We start from the raw sequence: 19,285 nt of genomic DNA, 5'->3' as shown, positions 1-19,285 counted from the left end.
AAAGGATTGTAGGAGATTATAACACATTAGATCTGGTAAAAGATAATACAAAGAAGAAAAAAACAACTGTATTTTTATATTTTTCTTGTACCATATTTGAAATGCAAGAGAAAGGCCATAATGTATTATTCCAGACCAGGTGCCATTTAGACTTTGGCCACTAGATGAAAGCAGTTTATGTGAAAAGCTTTAGACTGATCCAATGAACCATTGTATTTCTGTTCAAAATGTTGAATCAAGACTTCCCAAATGTGCCTAATTTGTTCATTAATAACTTTTCATGTTCAAAACTGTGCACTCTCCTCAAACAATAGCATGGTATTATTTCACTGTAATAGCTACGGTAAATTGGACAGTGCAGTTAGCTTAAATTATTGTTAATCTTTCTGCCAATATCAGATATGTCTATGTCCTGGGAAATCTTCTTGTTACTTACAACCTCATGCTAATCACATTAGCCTACGTTATCTCAACCGTCCCGCAGGGGACCCACCAATCCTGAAGAAGTTTTAAAGACGTAAAGAGTTGCTCGAGAAAAAAAAAGTGTTATGCAGCTTTTGTTTTTGGTCTCAATTCTAATTACACGGTGAAATGTCCCTTTTTTTTATGACCTTGTCATTCCTGTCGCCTCCCCCATGTGGAGGTTTGTGCACTCTGATTGGATCAAAGTCAAGATGTTGTCCATTGATGAAGTGCGATTCTACTAGTAGTTTGCTGGTACCGGGTCAATACACAGTGGTTTGTCATTGTTTTGGCAAGAGAAGGAACGGCCTTCTACTGTGCTAACTATCTATCGGCAGTCAGATTTCTCGGTGTGTGACTATTAAGTGAGTGTGTGAGTGTGCATACCTGTCCGTGAGCTCCTGGGCTATGAGGAGGTGTTTGAGGTGGTAGTCTATGGCTCTCTCGTACTGTTGCATCAAAGTGTAGGTGTTCCCCAGGCTGTAACATGCCTGTGCCTCCATCACCTTGTCCTTCAACTGACGAGACAGCTGCAGAGTTTTTCTAGATGGAACAGGAAGACAGGGTAATTGAGAGGGAGAGAGGAAGAAGGAATGAGATTTCTACATAGGGGTAGTAAGAGGGTGGTGAATGGATAAAGAGGTATTTAAAGGAAAACATTTGTTTGTTCCACACAAAATTCAAAGTATTTATTTAAAATGAAACATTCTTATTATAAATTAATCTCATACATTATATTGATCTTAAAACATTAATAGACTTGAATACATGCAGGTAATCAAGTACATAACATGGCGAAGCGCTCTGAGATCCATTGGTTGATACACATCAAGTCCACTAGGTGTCAGCGTGTAGTCTTTGTTTACCTGTAGTACTCTGTGGCAGTGTTGAACTGTCCCAGGAAAATCAGGGCGTTGCCTAGGTTACTATAGGCTCTACGTTCAGCTGCTTTGTCACCAAACTCCTTGGCGATGGACAGCCTCTGAACAAAAGAAAGTTGATACATTTTCTTGAATGTATGTGTATATTGCTCACTTTGACCAGTCTTTACCCCATTGATGGAACAATAGCGTTGCAAAACTGATACTTTTACGTCTTGTAAGTACGTCATACACTTTACATTGAGCTCATTCAAACAGACAAGTTGATGTGTTTTCATCCAGGTGCAAAATGGTCACGCGTGAGAAGACCTTTTCTTACCATTAATTATGTTACAGTATGTCACACACACAATAGTGTGTCTCTTTACTTGTACACATGATGGTGTTGACTACTGTCCCAGAGATATGTATATCACCTGTCTGTGGAATTTGATGGCCTCCACAAAATTTCCCAGCAAGTAGTGGGTGTTGCCTAGGTTACCAAAGGCCCTGCCCTGAGCAGCTCGGTCGCCCAGCTCTTTGACCAGACACAGATTCATCCTGTATGAGAGAGGAGGACTTGAGTTAAAGTATCGTGTACCAATTGTGTTTTACACAAATTATACAAAAATCTCATTTTTGTTGTCTTGAACTAAAAATAATATTTTTTATGCTGTGGTTGCACAAAGTAAACAGTACAGTACTTCAGTAGTTATGAAAGCTTTGATGTCGGAAACTGGCTAGTCAGTGTGTTGTCATACAAAAACGAAGGCCTGAGCAAGCCTCTCAGTGTGTCCACAGGGGATCGTGTACTACAGTTTTGACTTAACTGTAAAGGCAATTCACTTTTATCCCACTCCTCCACAGACTGATTCAGGTAGTGTTCATTTTCTGCAGAGATTTTGAAGGAGCTAATAGCCCAGTGGGATATTTCAATCATATGCATGCTGTCTGCGCTGTGTGCATGCATGGGTGCATGCCTGCTTGTGTTCTTGCATGTAGACTACATAGGTGTTCCTGTGCACATGTACAAGCATGTGTATACAGCTTAACACTCACTCATAGAAGCTAGTAGCCCTTTGCAGTGTATCTCTGACGACTGGTGGGAGGTCCCCAGGGTCCTGGGTACAGCCCCATAGCTGCTGCTTTCCTTTGGCATGGAACACGTTCCCTATATTATACAGAGCCCTGGCCTCTCCCACCTGGTCAGATGCAAAGGGGAAAAGAAGGCAAATAGAGACATTGGAAGAGGGTATTAGGGTATTTTTCAACTGAAATAGCATGGACCACACTGAAATGTATTTTCAATACAATGCCCCCTTCCCCAAAATCTGATAAATGGTACTTAACAGTTGCAATCCTCCAATCCAATGTGGTGGTGTGTGTGTGTGCTACCTTGTCCCCCTGCTCTTGAGAGATGTCCAGGTGTCTCTGACAGCACACCGTTGCCTCGTCGAAGCGCCCCAAAACCTTCAGTGTGTTTCCAAGGTTACCGCTGGCTTTTCCCTCCCCTATCCTGTCCCCTATTGTCCTGTAAATAGAGACCGTATCTCATTATCAGTCATGGTTTTGAAGTAATAATCACTGCGTACATAGCCTGAGTCCCAGATCTGTTTGTGATGTCTTGCCAAATCCATTGCTCATTGTCAATACAATAACACACATGCTACTGCTTAGACTTAGCGCTTAGGTCATCAAATCCAACTGTTTAAGTGGTCCCTACCTTCTTAGGACAGGGTTCCAGTTGTCCTGCTGTTATTGTAATGTACTGTAACTCAGCACCAGCCCTCTGGGTTTGTAGTCGCCAGGCTACCAACTGCACAACTCTCCACAGGAGACGGACTTAGTCATCTGAGCTAAATACCAAGGGGGTCTCATCAAAATGAACACTATCAAAACCTGCATCTTTCTTCTAGGAGGGCATCAGGCATACAAGTCATACAAGTAATGGGGGGGGGGGGGGGGGGTCGATACAGTTCATTATCGGAATATTATTTGTGACATTATGTTGTTTTGTTCTCTTTTTAAGTAGGGAGCCAATTTGTTTTCAGCACTTTTTTTTATTTCCGTGACTGATCAAAACTTGTTTTCTCATGGCTCTCTCTTGTCCCTCTGCAGCAGACATATGGTAAGCAATATGTTTGAAACGTTGAATTGCAATTAAATCTAATTATCGAATCACAATGCATATAGAATTGTGAGAATCGGAATACATATCAGCACCAAAGTAGCGTGATATGTCGTGAGGTCCCTGGAAATTCCCAGCCCTACTCTGTATAGTATGCAACCCATAGCTAAGGATAACTGTTTACATACGCTCTTGTGCTTTATGAATGACTTTAGTCTAAATGACATATACATCCATTGCACTGTATAAAACATATTCATACCATAGGTTGAAATACTTTAACTACAATTTGAATCCATAATCAGACATGATGTGGTCTGGTATTCCATGGCCTCACCTGGCCAGTGTGAGGTCGTGTCTGTGGTACTCCAGGGCCTTGCCGTATTCCTTCAGGTAAAAGTAGGCGTTGCCCAGTTGGCTGTAGATGGCACTGAGGGTCTTCAGGTCTTCTGTTCCCACCTGAACAGCCGCCTCGAAAAACGCTGTCCCCCCTTTAAAGTCCCCTGCCTTACATAGCCTCTCTCCCTCCAGGGCCAACTCCAGACATGAGGCCTCCATCCTGAACACACATGGACACACACACACGGACACACACACAGGGACAGAGAAAAAGAGAATGTCAGTATTACAGCATCAGGGTGCGAAACAGTGCGCCTATGAAGGTACCATGGCAATGGTGTCCGAAAACTGTCATTAACAATGAAAAGTTTATTCCTAAATGTCTCCATGGCAACAGTGTCTGAATCAATATCACTGTGTGGTTACCACAGCAACAGTGTCAGAAGAAACACTTGCCTTGACATAAGCACCTTGGAGATGTAGTCTTTTCAGCTCCTTGATCTCATCTCTATCTCTCCATAACACTACTGTTTAAAAGTCCAGTTTATATAGTGAAGATAACTGAGATGTCTTTTCTTCCCTGCATTGAGAATCAGTGTCTCATCCTCCCAGAGCTGTCCAGCCCACACACTCTAGTTCAGTCTGGTTTAACCAGGCTAGTGTTGATGCGCTGCAGGTCTTAAATGCTGCATTTGGAGACAGTGGAAAAAATGGGAAAACACATCTCCACACTGACAATAAGGAAGGAGAAAGAATTCATATCACTACACACAAATCCTCAAGCCCAATGAACATGCTCTGTGGAGGATCTCCTTGCCCCCTCAAGCACTGTATTATTGTCAGTGTTGTCCAAGCTAAATATTTTTCAGTACACTGTAGGGCCTCCAACGTATAGCCCAAGAGTACAATTATAAAGTCTCTGGGTTTAGTCAATAAAATAACTGTTCATTATAAATCTGAAGAGAATAGAGGGCTCATATGCCAGAAATAACTGCTGTAGAGCCAGGTCCCTCTCGCCCTCCAGAATGCCTTAGTTACCATGGTTACATAATACCATGCATGCCTAACCTCTTTCTGGACTTCACAACAGTTTCTGTCACTCAAAACTGTCCAAAATATTTGTAATATCAGCTAGCCTCATTATTGAGACCATTCTAAGACCTTCCCCACAGTCATCTAAGAACCATTGATACGATGAAAGTAACCAGCCAATGTGGATTTGGTTATGTTATCGTTTGAAGCGCAAAAGATGATGCCACTTGTTCTTCAGCAAGCTCAGTGTAGAGTTCAGTGTAGATTAGCCCCACAGTGTAATCCATATGTATATATATGATTAGTAGCACATTATTTTACGGTACACTACTTCCCTGGCATTTACTTAGAAATTACTTAATATTACACAACAATTACTCCTTTAAGCCAATTTCCAAGGGGTTGACAACAACAAAAAATCTTAAATACAGTAAGACTTATGACTCATGCAGCACCTGACACTAATTTGTCCCAAATAGGTTGGAAATGGAATTACTTGAAATATGCAGCCAACCAATAACCTTGCAGTCAGCATCTAGGCTATATGTTGAGCAAATGCCTTAATAGTACAGTCAAATAAAGTGCTACATCTGAGCCTGCTGTTGACAGAACTTCAACCAGTACCTGTGTTTCTGTTTGGTGCGGGTCTTCTCGACGTACACCCCCAGCTCCAGCCTTATGGGCCTCAGCAGGGCCCGGGGTCTGAAGCCCCGGTGGATCAGCCTGCACACCGCACTCTGGGCCCCAGTGAGATGGCAAGAGTTAGATGACATGGGATACTAGGTCAGCTAAAGGCACTCCTCAGCTGCAGGGATGTGTGGCATGAGGTGGAACTTTAGGGTGGAGGTGAACTTGAATGCAAAATCTCATGTATGCTAATGTTATACACTCAAGTGTTCTGCTAGAGAATCCAGGAGAAAAACATAGCAATACTATGCTGCCACCAGGATACACATACACACAGCCGGGTTTGGATTTCGGGCTTTGTATTACCCTGATAAGTCTATATGAAAGCAGATGTCCGATTTTATTAATTACTCCATAGTTGAATACGCCAACGTTGGCAACAGTGCATCCAAACCATTTGGACAGAATCCAATTGGAGATACTATGCACGCTTTAAAGCCCTGTTCCTCAGGTGTCCTCAAATGCTGCCCAAAGTACCAACGATGAATGTCTGAAGCTATTCGGGACAATGATAAGAATCCCCAAAACCCCTTGAGATTAGAACACAAACTTCTAACAAATCAACAAAGTTAGTCCTTCCAACACTGCAGATGTCTTCTATGGATATCCACAAATGTAAAACTCCCCAATTCCACAGAAGCACTATGAGGCAGGTTAACAGGTGACTCAGTAGATGACTGTATAGTGTTGTCCTCCCTAAGTAGTATTGCGTGGTCCTTCTCTCAACCAGCACTGAGTACTGTAGTCGATCCCGCTGAGCCAAGCTGAGAGAAGGGGAAGTATCTTGGAGCGAGGATCCTGGGTGACTGTGGTGACGACAGTGTGACACAAGCGTCTCTCAGCAGGACCGGTGCCCCGGTGTGAGAGAGAGCGAGAGAGAAAATAGAGAGAAAGGAAGGAAGAGAGAAATTAAACGAGTGAGCGATACAAATACGCAGGTTTACAAATCTGAGACAAATTGCAGTGAGTACACAATTGATTTTGATTCCATTAAATATGGAATATTTGGCATTATATTTGTGGCTGGTCTATTTCTTGAATCAGGGTGCTTTTGATGTATAGAGTAAAGAGCCTGAGTTTTATATCATCAGTTCTCATTTGAGCGAAGCACAGGCCTCAGGAAGGGAAAATAGGACACATTGGCTGTTGGTCTTTGAGACGGTTTCCCATGGTTACTGGGTTGGACTAGTGTAGGGTAAGAAGGCTAAGAGGTTTTTGGCTTAGATGGATCCTTTAGCCCCCGGAGGGACAGATTAACTAAACCTTTGCATTAGATTGATATCTGCAGTGCATGCTGCAGCCGGGCCAAACCAGAAAAGGCAGCTGCTGAACATAATCTGCTCAAAAATCCATTAATTCCTTCATTGTTATTATCAGAAATAGAAATATTACTGTTGAGAAACAAACATTATGAATTAAGTTTTCAATAAGCTACCCAGGAAAGAGTTGAAGTTAGCTCATATAAATTATATGTAGCCTCAGAAACAAAATTGATGAGATGAGTAATTTGCTAATCTTAGATCAAATGAATATATTAGCCATTTCTGATACTCACTTATACAGTACATTTGATGATACAGCAGTAGGAATACACGGATATAACATCTATAGAAAATACAGGAATATCTACGGGGGAGGTGTTAATGTACATATATATGTAAATGTGTGACGTGATATTTCGTATGTACAGTTGAAGTCTGAATTTTACATACACCTTAGCCAAATATATTTAAACTCCGTTTTTCACAGTTCCTGACATTTAATTCTAGTAAAAATTCCCCTGTCTTAGGTCACCACTTTATTTTAGTAATGTGAAATGTCAGAATAATAGTAGAGAATGATTTATTTCAGCTTTTATTTCTTTCATCTCATTCCCAGTGGGTCAGAAGTTAACACACATACATTCAATTAGTATTTGGTAGCATTGCCTTTAAATTGTTTAACTTGGGTTCAAATGTTTTGGGTAGCCTTCCACAAGCTTCCTACAATAAGTTGGGTGAATTGTGGCCCATTCCTCCTGACAGAGGTGATGTAACTGAGTCAGGTCTCCTTGCTCGCACACGCTTTTTCAGTTCTGCCCACAAATTTTCTATAGGATTGAGGTCAAGGCTTTGTAATGGCCACTCCAATACCTTGACGTTGTTGTCCTTAAGACATTTTGCCACAACTTTGGAAGCATGCTTGGGGTCATTGTCCATTTGGATAACCCATTTGTGACCAAGCTTTAACTTCCTGACTGATGTCTTGAGATGTTGCATCAATATATCCACATAATTTTCCTCCCTCATGAAGCCATCTATCTTGTGAAGTGCACCAGTCCCTCCTGCAGCAAAGCACCCCCACAACATGATGCTGCCACCCCCATGCTTCACAGTTGAGATGGTGTTCTTCAGCTTGCAAGCCTCCCTTCTTTTCCTCCAAACAGAACAATGGTCATTATAGCCAAACAGTTCTATATGTGTTTCATCAGACCAGAGGACATTTCTCCAAAAAGTATGATCTTTGTCCCCATGTGCAGAGCAAACCGTAGTCTGGCTTTTTTATGGCGGTTTTGGAGCAGTGGCTTCTTCCTTGCTGAGTGGCCTTTCAGGTTATGTCGATTATAGGACTCGTTTTACTGTGGATATAGATACTTTTGTACCTGTTTCCTCCAGCATCTTCACAAGGTCCTTTGCTGTTGTTCTGGGATTGATTTGCACTTTTCGCATCAAAGTACTTTCATTTGTACGAGACAGAATGCCTCTCCTTCCTGTGCGGTATGACGGCTGCGTGTTCCCATGGTGTTTATACTTGCATATTATTGGTTGTACAGATGAACGTGGTTCCTTCAGGCCTTTGGAATTTGCTCCCGGGGATGAACCAGACTTGTGGAGTTCTATAATTTGACTGATTTCTTTTGATTTTCCCATGATGTCAAGCAAAGAGGCACTGAGTTTGAAGGTAGGCCTTGAAATACATCCACAGGTACACCTCCAATTGACTCAAATGATGTCAATTAGCCTATCAGAAGGTTCTACAGCTTGACATGTCCTAACCGACTTGACAAAACTATAGTTTGTTAAGAAAAGTTTGTGGAGTGGTTGAAAATGAGTTTTTTTAATGACTCCAACCTAAGTATGTAAACTTCTGACTTCAACTGCCTTCGGAAAGTATTCAGACCCCTCGACTTTTCCCAGTTTTTTTTACGTTACAGCCTTTTTCTAAAATTGATTAAATTGTTTTTCCCCCCTCAGTCTATACACACAAACCATAATGACATAGCAAAAAAAAAAAAAATGTTTTAGCTAATTTATTAATTGAAATCACATTTACATAAGTATTCAGACCCTTTACTCAGTACTTTGTTGTAGCACCTTTTGGCAGTGATTACAGCCTCAAGTTTTCTTTGGTATGACGCTACAAGTTTGGCACACCTGTATTGGGGAGTTAGTCACATTCTTCTCTGCAGATGATCTCATGCTCTGTCCGGTTGGATGGGGAGCTATGCTTCACAGCTATTATCGGGTTCAAGACCGGGCTCTGGCTGGGCCACTCAAGGACATTCAGAGACTTGTCCTGAAGCCACTCCTGCATTGTCACTCTACCATTGTCACTCTGCAGCACTCCTGATTGGTGGAGTGCTGCAGAGATGGTTGTCCTTATGGAAGGTTCTCCCATCTCTACAAAGGAACTCTAGAGCTCCGTCAGAGCGCAAACATTTCGGAAAAAAACAGTTTTTGCTCTGTCATTATTGGGTATTGTGTGTAAATTGATGAGGGGGAAATAAAGATTTAATACATTTTAGAATAAGGCTGTAACACAACAAAATGTGGGAAAGGTCAAGGCATCTGAATACTTTCCCCATGCAGTGTATACAGTACTTTCATTCGTTTTTTGAACTGGTACCATGCGACCTTCAGATGTTGTGTGAGGCCTGTGGGCATCCTAGAGCAAAACAATCGACGTGTATGTGCTCGCGAGTCTCACCTTTGCACAGAGGGGTGTGTAGCCCATATTATTGTGTATCCCAAACTGTTTGGATGCTACAGACAGAAGTTGGCAGATCGGCTGTACCGACTTCAGACGAGTCCCAACATGCTTGTATGGGTAATAGAGCAAAACAGAGAACATCATCGTGAGAGTCCCATCCAGTGGCATAAAGTACTTAAGTAAAAATACTTTATAGTATGACTTAAGTAGTTTTTTGGGGTTCTGTTCTTTACTATTTATATTTGAGAACTTTTACTTTTACTCCCCTACATTACTGTACTTTTTACTCCATACATTTCCTCTGACACCCAAAAGTATTCGTTAAATTTCGAATGCTTAGCAGGACAGGAAAACGATCTAATTCACACACTTATCAAAAGAACATCCCTGGTCATCCCTACTGACTTTGATCTGGCAGACTCACTAAAGACATGTCTTGTTTGTAAATTATGTCTGAGTATTGGAGTGTGCCCCTGGCTATCCGTAAATAAATAAAAGAAAATGGTGCTGTCTAGTTTCCTTAATATAAGGAGCATAAAATTATTTTTACTTTGAGACATAAGTATATTTAAAGCCAAATACTTTTAGACTTTTACTCAAGTAGTATTTTACTGGGTGAGTAACTTTTTTACTTGAGTAATTTTCTATTAACGGATCTTTACTTTTACTAAAGTATGACAATTCTGTACTTTTCCCACCACTGGTCTCATTTTTCAATAGAGAGGTCATAATAGTTTGTAGGCCAAACCCTCCGGACACTACAGACGATTTTCTGAGGAGCGGGGGGGGGGGGGGGAAATCATAATTTTTCGAGACGTCTCATTGTCAGATGAACACTGGTCGAGCTCTGTCACATTTCACCGCAGATGTGGAAGTGCGACATAGGCGGATGCGGTGGATTGAGACGCAACCAATGCAAAATAAAACCTGCATACCTGTAGCTGAAACGGACATATTTTTATAGGGATTTTATTTATATTATGCTTATAAAATTTCCACAGGGGCGCGGACATCGACCTTAGGGGGGTTTAAACCCTAAATTGGTAGCTATATCGTTGTTTGCGCTTTGCTGTGTGGCCTGTATTTATTCATTGAGGGGGGAAAACAAATCATCAGTGAGTTAGGAGTAATACAATACTAATACAAATATTCTAATTTAACACCGGCAATGTTTAGTTGAATATTTACCCAAGCATATGATATCCGAATTCTCATTCACACGGTGAGGTTACTGAAGGACCCAGGGGCACATTCAGCAGGATGTAACGTTTTGTTAAATTCAGAGAAATATGCTATGTATCACAAAAATGCCTCTCTGACATGTAGAATAAGGAATCCCGTCGGCTCTATTCATGCATTTCTATCTGCAACGGTCCACAAAGTTTGGCTACTGGACGCGGCCCGAATTGAAGCCAGGATAAACCTCTAAAGAGTGGAATCAAAAAGGGAGCCATGGTTACTCTGGGCCAAAGATGGATAGTACTCTAAAAGGAATAATACATTTTCCTTTCGTGACAGTTGGTCTTTGCATAGTAACACTAAGTCGCCATAATATCCCAGTAGAAAAGGCTGTCTTGGTTTTATTGAAGATTTGGGAATCTGTGTGCAAAAATGTGGAGTGGAATTATGGTTTAGTCTGGAAAAGGGATATTTGTTATTGTAGCATGCTTCTTGATGTTTTCTTTTTACCTTGGATGTTTTCATTAATGACTTTATAGTTGAGGACAATGAGGAAATTACAATGAGCGAATGTGGAATCCTTCTAGACAAACAATAATTACACACCCTCATGCCGCTGAGCCACAAAGTAGTCGCATAAAAATGTGGTGTGTGTGACCACAGAGACTTCGTTTAGTCTTAAAAGTACAGTTATGAATTCAAACGAGGTCAAACGATTTCCTCTTTCCCAGAAACGATACTTGGATCATGTTTCTTGCATAAAGCTCCCAGATGTTGGCTGTGAACTTTTAAAGACATATGTAGAGTTCTCTTCTCTGAAGGGAAGTTATGTTGGGAAAGTATATATTTCCAATTAAAAACGGGCACAAGCTTCATCTGTGTGGCCTGAACTCAACACCCCAGCAGTAGTCAAGCATTATAGTGCCAATACAAAACGGAGGATGTCGTTGTTCTGATTGCGTAATCAGGGTTATTTTTACATGACCTTTCCCTTGGAAAGGAGGCAAGAGGGTCATTGGGGACAGTTGAGTTGAGCAAGTGACAGACAAAGTCCTAACTGAAGATGTGTGAGTAACATTGACCCGGCAGACAGACGAATGTAGTAAAAAAAACAAGATAAATGCACTGACATAAATCTTACATTATTGGCATGTATTGGAGGGTTTTTAGACCTGGCTCCCATACTGTATTTTCCCTGTGGCTGTTCTAAGAATGTGTCTGTGTGGTAAAGTCTGCCATGCTCTCCTCTGATTACTGCTCAACTTGGTCTGTTTGGAGACCAGCATCCCATAATAACCCACCTGTGGTCTGAGGGAGACGGCATGCTAGCTCAACACTCATGGCAGCCCCCGGGTTACACGTCATCGTTGGTCAGTTTACAGGAAGTGAGTTTTGTGAGTTCATCAGAGGTGGCTGTGTCATTGGTCGGTCACACTTATCAGACGAATGGGTGAACTTAAATGTATCTGTCTGAGAGAAGAAAAGGTTTTGGTTGAATTTGACTGTCTGAGTGGAGACATTAGCATGGTTGGGTAGGTTACTTTCTAAATGTAATCCATTACAGTTACTAGTTACCTGTCAAATTGTAATCAATACAGGGCCGGCACCAGAACAAATCAGATTGAAGGGCATTTGATTTTTGAAAGGTTATTTTTTCATGTGCACCTGCACACATTTTTTAAAAAGGGTTTTATATTGAAGACATGTAATTTAACTGTAAAAATGTATTACCTTTTAATGTGGCATGAACACAACCAGTCATGATGCACCCACCCGTAGCACGCGCTCCAGCAGGTATATTTCACTGGTTACCCCCAAAGCCAATTCCTCCTTTGGCCTCCTTTCCTTCCAGTTCTCTGCTGCCAATGACTGGAACGAATTGCAAAAATCACTGACGCTGGAGACTAATCTCCCTCACTAACTTTAAGCATCAGCTGTCAGAGCAGCTCACAGACCACTGCACCTGTACATAGCCAATCCAACTACCTCATCCCCATACTGTTATTTATTTATTTTGCTGCTTTGGACCCCAGTATCTCTACTTGCATATTCATCTTCTGCACATCTATCACTCCAGTGTTTTAATTGCTAAATTGTAATTATTTTGCCACTTTGGCCTATTTATTGCCTTACCTCCCTTATCTTACCTCATTAGCACACTGTATATAATACTTTTTCTATTGTTTTATTGACTCTGTTTGGTTATTCCATGTGTAACTCTGTTGTTGTTTGTCGCACTGCTTTGCTTTATCTTGGCCAGGTCGCAGTTGTAAATGAGAAGTTGTTCTCAACTGGCCTACCTGGTTAAATAAAGGTGAAATTCATTTATTTTAATGTAAGAAAGTTATTGCTGAAAGACCTTTGCACATGAAAGATTTTTTTTGTCATTGCCTTGTGATCACTTGTGTTAGGCTTATAGCTATTTTGTTGAATATTCTTTGGCCAAATTCAATTAAACTACATTTATATTGAATGTGCTGTGTGCCATATCTGCTTTTATTGAAAAATGAAAACTTCCTTAACTCTGAAGTCATGAAAATCGACTATTTTCTTAGCACCCCCACGTATTGGTCAAGCCCCCCCCTTGGCCCCGGGAGAGAGAGAATCCTGGCGCCGTATGAAATGGGGAATTTACTAACAAAACAAAAAATTAAAGGGCAAACAATTCACACGATGAATGAGCGAGAACTGGCGAGAGACAGGAGAGCCGAGCGCATGCATTCTGGTGAGCGATGGCCTATTTCTTCACAACACTCCCCTCCACTTCTTTTTGTCCCAACAATTTAAATTATACTCAAGCGAAACAGTACCCCTCTGTCTTACTATATATAGCCCATATATCTGATGCCGTCTGGCCAGAAAGAGTATGACATGCCATAATGTTTTTGTTCAGACAGCATCAGATACTGTACATGGGTTACACAAACTGAGACAGGGGCGCTGTTTTGCTCGCTCTGAAGCTTTACCTGAGATTGATGCGTCTTTGTCACAGAGCCATCTCTGTCAAATAATTAAATAATATATTATTTGGACAGGTAATGAGGTATGGTAGGGTGGACAAAGCCCCCTAAAGCCCCCCCATAACGCCGGCCCTGAATCAGTAACATAACTTTTGGATTACACACATTCATTATAGTAATCTGATTACTTTCAGTTACTTTGATTACTTTCCCCTTAGAGGCATTAGAAGACAAGTGATCCATCAAATGTATTTAATGTGTCATCAGTGGTCTCTGACTTGTGATCAGACTCACTCAGGTGGAACAAACTTAACTTCAATGCTGAATTGAATGTTATTGAGAAAACAACAATTTGTAAATATTTTCCTTTATGAATTTAAAAGTAATCCAAGAAATAATAATCTACTTTTTCAAAAATATCTGTAATCTGATTACAATATACTATGTAATCTGTTACTCCCCAACTCTGCAAATTAGTCTGTACTCAGTTTAGGGTGAAAAAGTGAGAGATCAGTCCCAAATGGTAAAACATTTGATGACTTGTGGTGGAATGCCCGTCCACCAAGATCTCTGATTTCAAAGCTAATATGTAATTTATACCAGGAAATACACCACTAATAAAATCAGACTAACATTCTCTGCCTTGATATTTGGCACAAACTGATATCAATGTCAATGTAATAGTAATGCGTCTCGTTTTATTCGATAAACATATAGATCTGTACCACAGACTTGTGGCTTTCTGACCAAGCTTTCCAATTCTCCAGTTTCTCCCATCCACCATAATGACAAGCCCAGCAATTATTGGACTATGCTGAGTTTCCTCTGGTTCTGATAAAGGTTACTACTATATTGATCGGGGCTCGGTCTGAGACCTGAAGACAGTTCTTTGACTTCAGTTTCAGTTGAAATAGCTCTATAACCACCCACGTTAATCAAATCTGAGTGTGGGCATGAGTGTCAAGGTGACACAGTTCAGATCTGTCCTGTTACATTTGGCAAGGCCAGAGTATGTGTCGTGATGCTTGGCTGAATGTGTATATGATTCTGGGTACTATGATTCTGGGTGCTATGATACTGTTCTCTTGGCTGCGTCCTTGTTTGGCTCAGGAGCACTGTGCTCAGAGTACTAATCCGACCATAATTGCAGCGAGGCAAGGCTGGTTGTCAGGGGAAACCAAAGAAACTCTCCAGGAATGTTTTTTCTCCTCAGTAAGTGTCCCTTTCAGTTTTGGCTGATCCCTGTCTTCCCCTCCTTCTCTCCTCTCTGTTTTTCCTTCTCTATCTTTCTCTTTCTCCTAGACACTCACACTATAATAGATGGTGTCAACAGATTTTACTGTCTGTGGAATTGGGAGAAAGTTTGAAGGAATGTAACCAAAAAAATGTATATTAATATCACATTAATACCACATTCAATGCCTCTTAAAATAGACTGATTTAACAGCGATGGCGCACTTTGCTTGAGGAGAAAGGTTTGGTTTATGCCATTTTAAGGACCTCAAAAGATCTCAGTTTGCATGTGAGCAGGTTATTCCTGATACACAGGTAGCTGTGTTCATCTCTCCAAGAAGCATGAACACACAACCACAAACAGGGTGTGCAACTTCAGGTCATAATGAGGCCTTCATATTACAATGTCATAGAGGTTTCCTGAATCCTTCTCTTTATTGCTCTTATAGTCTAGCTGCATCAATTGAATGCAATAGATCATGGAATAACTTGTCATTGACTATTTTGACAGAGCAAAACCTTTTGGTCACGGACAGATGAAGTGCCAGACACTTTCAGCTCTGTACAGGAACACTGACATTAGCTCTGAGACTAATGGATAGTCATCTATTGGGTTAGGAAACAGAGAGGGTCTGAAGCACCTCCTCAGAGCTGAACCTCTCCATACTCCAGCATTGTTGTCTGCACTGCCCACAAAGCCATGAATGGATTGTTGTGTATCAAACACAGACAGATGAAAGAGACTTTATTTAGCTTGTGATGAAAAAATTGCCCCAGACAATGCCCTGCTGTTGACTAATCTGTGTTTTTTTTCCCCTTTACTCACGACAAACACACACAGAGTACCATATAGGGTTGTTCCATTTCATTTCAATCATTTTTTTGACCACAACCCTTTTTGATTTGAACCACACTTTCCAAACATACTGTATTAGCCCATTGAAGAAGTGGTCAGCAAGTTACTTTATGAACCTGAATGCCAAAAGGTTTAGGAGATACAGTAGGTGTGCTCAAAGCTTATTTTGCACACCCTAACATGAGACATCCATGTCTTCATCACTGGAAAAGATAAACGGTTGAGTTTTATCATTTGAAAGTTTATAAACAGGATAGTCGCATTATTTAATATTTCCTTGAAAAATAAGTTAAATACCAATGTCATTTTTTTACCTTTTAATGTCCTCAAATGTCAACTTAGAATATAAATTCCCATGTATCTATATTTCAATAGGAGTCATATGGAAGATTGACAGTATAATTTAAAACAACTGATATTCTATTTCAGGTCAGTATTATCTGATGTGTGGACCTCCGACCATCTTCGTGCTACCATTTAAGTTGAAATGTCGATTTTTATTCCCATTTGAGTATACTTATCAGCGAAAACATGACACCCACCCTGTATTCAAGAGCATGTTGTGTCTCAACCAAAGACGGGCACAACCCAAAGAGCTGAGATGATGTAAAATAGGGTCTGAACCACAACATATGCAAACATGAAAAAAACTGAGTTTACATGTTTTTAGATCATTTACGGCAAAGGTAAAAATGATGACACATTTTTTGTTGTTGAAGATATTATACAATGGCTTTTAAATGATTATATCAAACAATGGTTTATTTTCTCCAGTGATGAAGACCGATGTCTCATGGCAGGGTGGTGAATGCAAAATGGGTGAACTTTGAGCACCTCTGTCTCCTGAATGGCTGGGCAAATATGTAGAAGTTTTTGTTCAAATCAAAAAGAGTTGCAGTTAAAAACTGAATTCAAATGGAACAAACCTAAACACATGTTGTGCATATTTACATACCCATTTTTCTGTTGTGATGTGTGTGTGTGTAACATATTTGGATAGTCCATCTGTAGACGCTCTACAAACTATCTACTAGCCCTAACCCTCATCTAAACCCTAACCCTTATTCCAAACCTAACCTTAGTAAGCAGTTGCTTATCAACAGATAGCACTGCATGACCATCTGCAGTGTAAATAAAGTATATGTAAATAAAGTGACTGAAAAACACAGGGTTAACCTGTGTATGTGTGTTTTGAGAGAGAGAGGGTAGCGTGATGACCTCGCAGGCCCTGTGAATGTTCATTCACAACAGTCATTAACATTGCCAGCAGACATTTTTTTATTTTTTTTAAAGCTAATGAATCCAACATGGTCTTACTGCTGATTCAGACAATCCACACACACGTCGTGTATCCCTTACTAGTTTAGGACATTCAAATCTAGAATAAAACTGACACACCATTATTTTCACTGACATACTTTCTATACAGTCTATAATTAAACTGTCCATAATGTTTAACCTTAAAGCAGTGTGAAACCATTTGATATAGTGCAGTCAGTAGTAGAGCACAGGAAGGGAACAGACAGAGGAGACAGAGAAAGGCATGGCTGTGCAAAGACACGGGAAGATTCATACACCCCTTGACAGACTGTTGCATATACAAATTCACCTATCCACCGACTTAACTGAGCAGCTGTGTGCTCTGCTTGTTCGTGTGTGTGTCAAATATTGAGCCCAATCTCAGCTGAGACACTCCACTCAGAATCCCACGTTCTTCATGGCCCCTTCCAGTCTGCTCATTCACTTAAGATCCCACAGAGCAGCATCAAGATCAAAGTCTGGGAGAGGAAAGGCTAAGCTATCCAGGACCAAGGCCAGGAATGAGGCTTTGGCTGGAGCCTACTTCCAGGGAGCTGTGGCTAGGCTAGCTCCCCTGTCTTGCCCTCCTCAGGCAGCCAGGCAGAGAGCCGGCAGCCCTTGTCTCTCAGCCCTGCTGCTCCCTCATCTCTCCCCGTCTTTCCACTCTCCTCCTCCCCACTAACAGGGTCTGTCAACCGTCCAGGCGTCCCACACCACACTAACCCCCCCCCCCCCACCCCCCCTACAGCTCGGGTCCTACCTCGTGTGGAGCCTCTTGCTGGCCAGATCCTGGTCCACACCGTTAGCAGACTGAGCCATGGGCAGTGTCCTCCAGTAGCTAGCCCTTCACAAATATTTATTCAAGCTGCTCAAGACCTCTTTCAATGTGCTGCTACTACCTCTTTCCTAGCAGCTCTCTCTGCCTCTCTCCCTCCCTCACTCGCTCTCAGCACAGCAATGGCAGATGCTGAGGAAGTTAGGCATTGTGCAAATAAAGCCATATAAGGCAAGCCCCTCCCCCGCTGCTGATATCACAGAGTTTTGTGTGTGTGTGTGTGTGTGTGTGTGTGTGTGTGTGTGTGTGTGTGTGTGTGTGTGTGTGTGTGTGTGTGTGTGTGTGTGTGTGTGTGTGTGTGTGTGTGTGTGTGTGTGTGTGTGTGTGTACAAACAGGGCTGCTGACTAAAGGGTAAATTACAACTGTCTCTTGCAGTGTTCAAAACAAAACATCCTGCCGGGCTGTATCACCGCCTGTTACGGCAACTGCACCACACACAATCACAAGGCTCTCCAGAGGGTGGTGGGGTCTGCACAACGCATCACCAGTGGCAAACTACCTGCCCTCCAAGACACCTACAACACCCGATGTCACAGGAAGGCAAAAAAGATCAAGGACAATAACCACCCAAGCCACTGCCTGTTCACCCCGCTCCCATCCAGAAGGCGAGGTCAGTACAGATGCATCAAAGCTGGAACCGAGAGACTGAAAAACAGCCATCTCAAGGCCATCAGATTGTTAAACAGCCACCACTAGCACAGAGAGGCGGCTGCCTACCTACAGACTTGATATCACTGGCCACTTTAATAAATGGAACACTGGTCACTTTAATAATGCCACTTTAAGAATGTTTACATATCTCGCATTACTCATCTCATATGTACAGTATATAATGTATACTGTATCATTCACTATCTATTGCATCTTAGCCGATCTGTCACTGCTCATCCATATATTTTACACTTAAATATTATTATTCCTTTACTAGATTGTGTGTATTAGGTTTTGTTGTGGAATTGTTAGATATTGCCTGTTATATACTGCTGCACTGTCGGATCTAGAAGCATAAGAATTTCGTTACACTCGCAACAACATCTGCTAACCATATGTACTGTATGTGACCAATAAAATTTGATTGGACATAGGTCGCACACACAGATAGGCTCTTTTTCTCACACTTCTCTTTGTTCTTTTCTTCTGTCTTACTGTATGCTGAGCTCTGACATTTTTCTGGTCTCTTTTCAAAGCACATAGCTAGACCTGTTTTTTTCCCCCCACAGGGTCCTTTTCCCCAACTGACTTACCTCTAAGCTCCTCCAACTTCCATTTCTCACCATCTTTCACATGTTACATTTAACCGTTTTCCCAGATCATATAAAATAATTCCAGGTAATTTTTTGTTTAACTCTTGAGAAACATGGCAGTGATGGTATCAATAGATAAGCAAGGCTCGGTCTGTGTTTATGGCAGGGTGATAACAAGTATGCTTTATGGCAGCCCCCTAA

At 41.4% G+C, this 19,285-nt stretch overlaps 1 protein-coding gene across 5 annotated transcripts in view; it reads right to left on the bottom strand.

Annotated features, from left to right (window-relative positions):
- LOC109876021 (G-protein-signaling modulator 1) overlaps positions 1–17,963 on the bottom strand; it is a 33,969-nt gene extending 16,006 nt beyond the window's left edge. Inside the window, exons 1-9 of one of the 5 annotated variants that reach the window (XM_031802851.1) lie at positions 11,958–12,357; positions 9,475–9,585; positions 5,446–6,314; positions 3,788–4,009; positions 2,718–2,853; positions 2,382–2,524; positions 1,760–1,883; positions 1,329–1,444; positions 850–1,005 (exon numbers count right to left, since the gene is read on the bottom strand). In XM_031802851.1, coding sequence (XP_031658711.1) covers positions 850–1,005; positions 1,329–1,444; positions 1,760–1,883; positions 2,382–2,524; positions 2,718–2,853; positions 3,788–4,009; positions 5,446–5,594 — 1,046 coding nt within the window. In that variant the 5' untranslated portion in view covers positions 5,595–6,314; positions 9,475–9,585; positions 11,958–12,357. Of the gene's footprint in view, positions 1–849; positions 1,006–1,328; positions 1,445–1,759; positions 1,884–2,381; positions 2,525–2,717; positions 2,854–3,787; positions 4,010–5,445; positions 9,677–11,957; positions 12,361–17,764 lie in introns of those variants that run through there. The other 4 variants (XM_020468499.2, XM_020468498.2, XM_031802852.1 and 1 more) reach the window with 4 other exon arrangements.
- Between the last annotated feature and the right edge of the window lie 1,322 nt (positions 17,964–19,285).

The sequence above is a fragment of the Oncorhynchus kisutch genome, linkage group LG23, assembly GCF_002021735.2.
Source record: "Oncorhynchus kisutch isolate 150728-3 linkage group LG23, Okis_V2, whole genome shotgun sequence".
Taxonomy (NCBI): Eukaryota; Metazoa; Chordata; class Actinopteri; order Salmoniformes; family Salmonidae; genus Oncorhynchus; species Oncorhynchus kisutch.
This window is presented reverse-complemented; position numbering and strand designations above follow the sequence as displayed.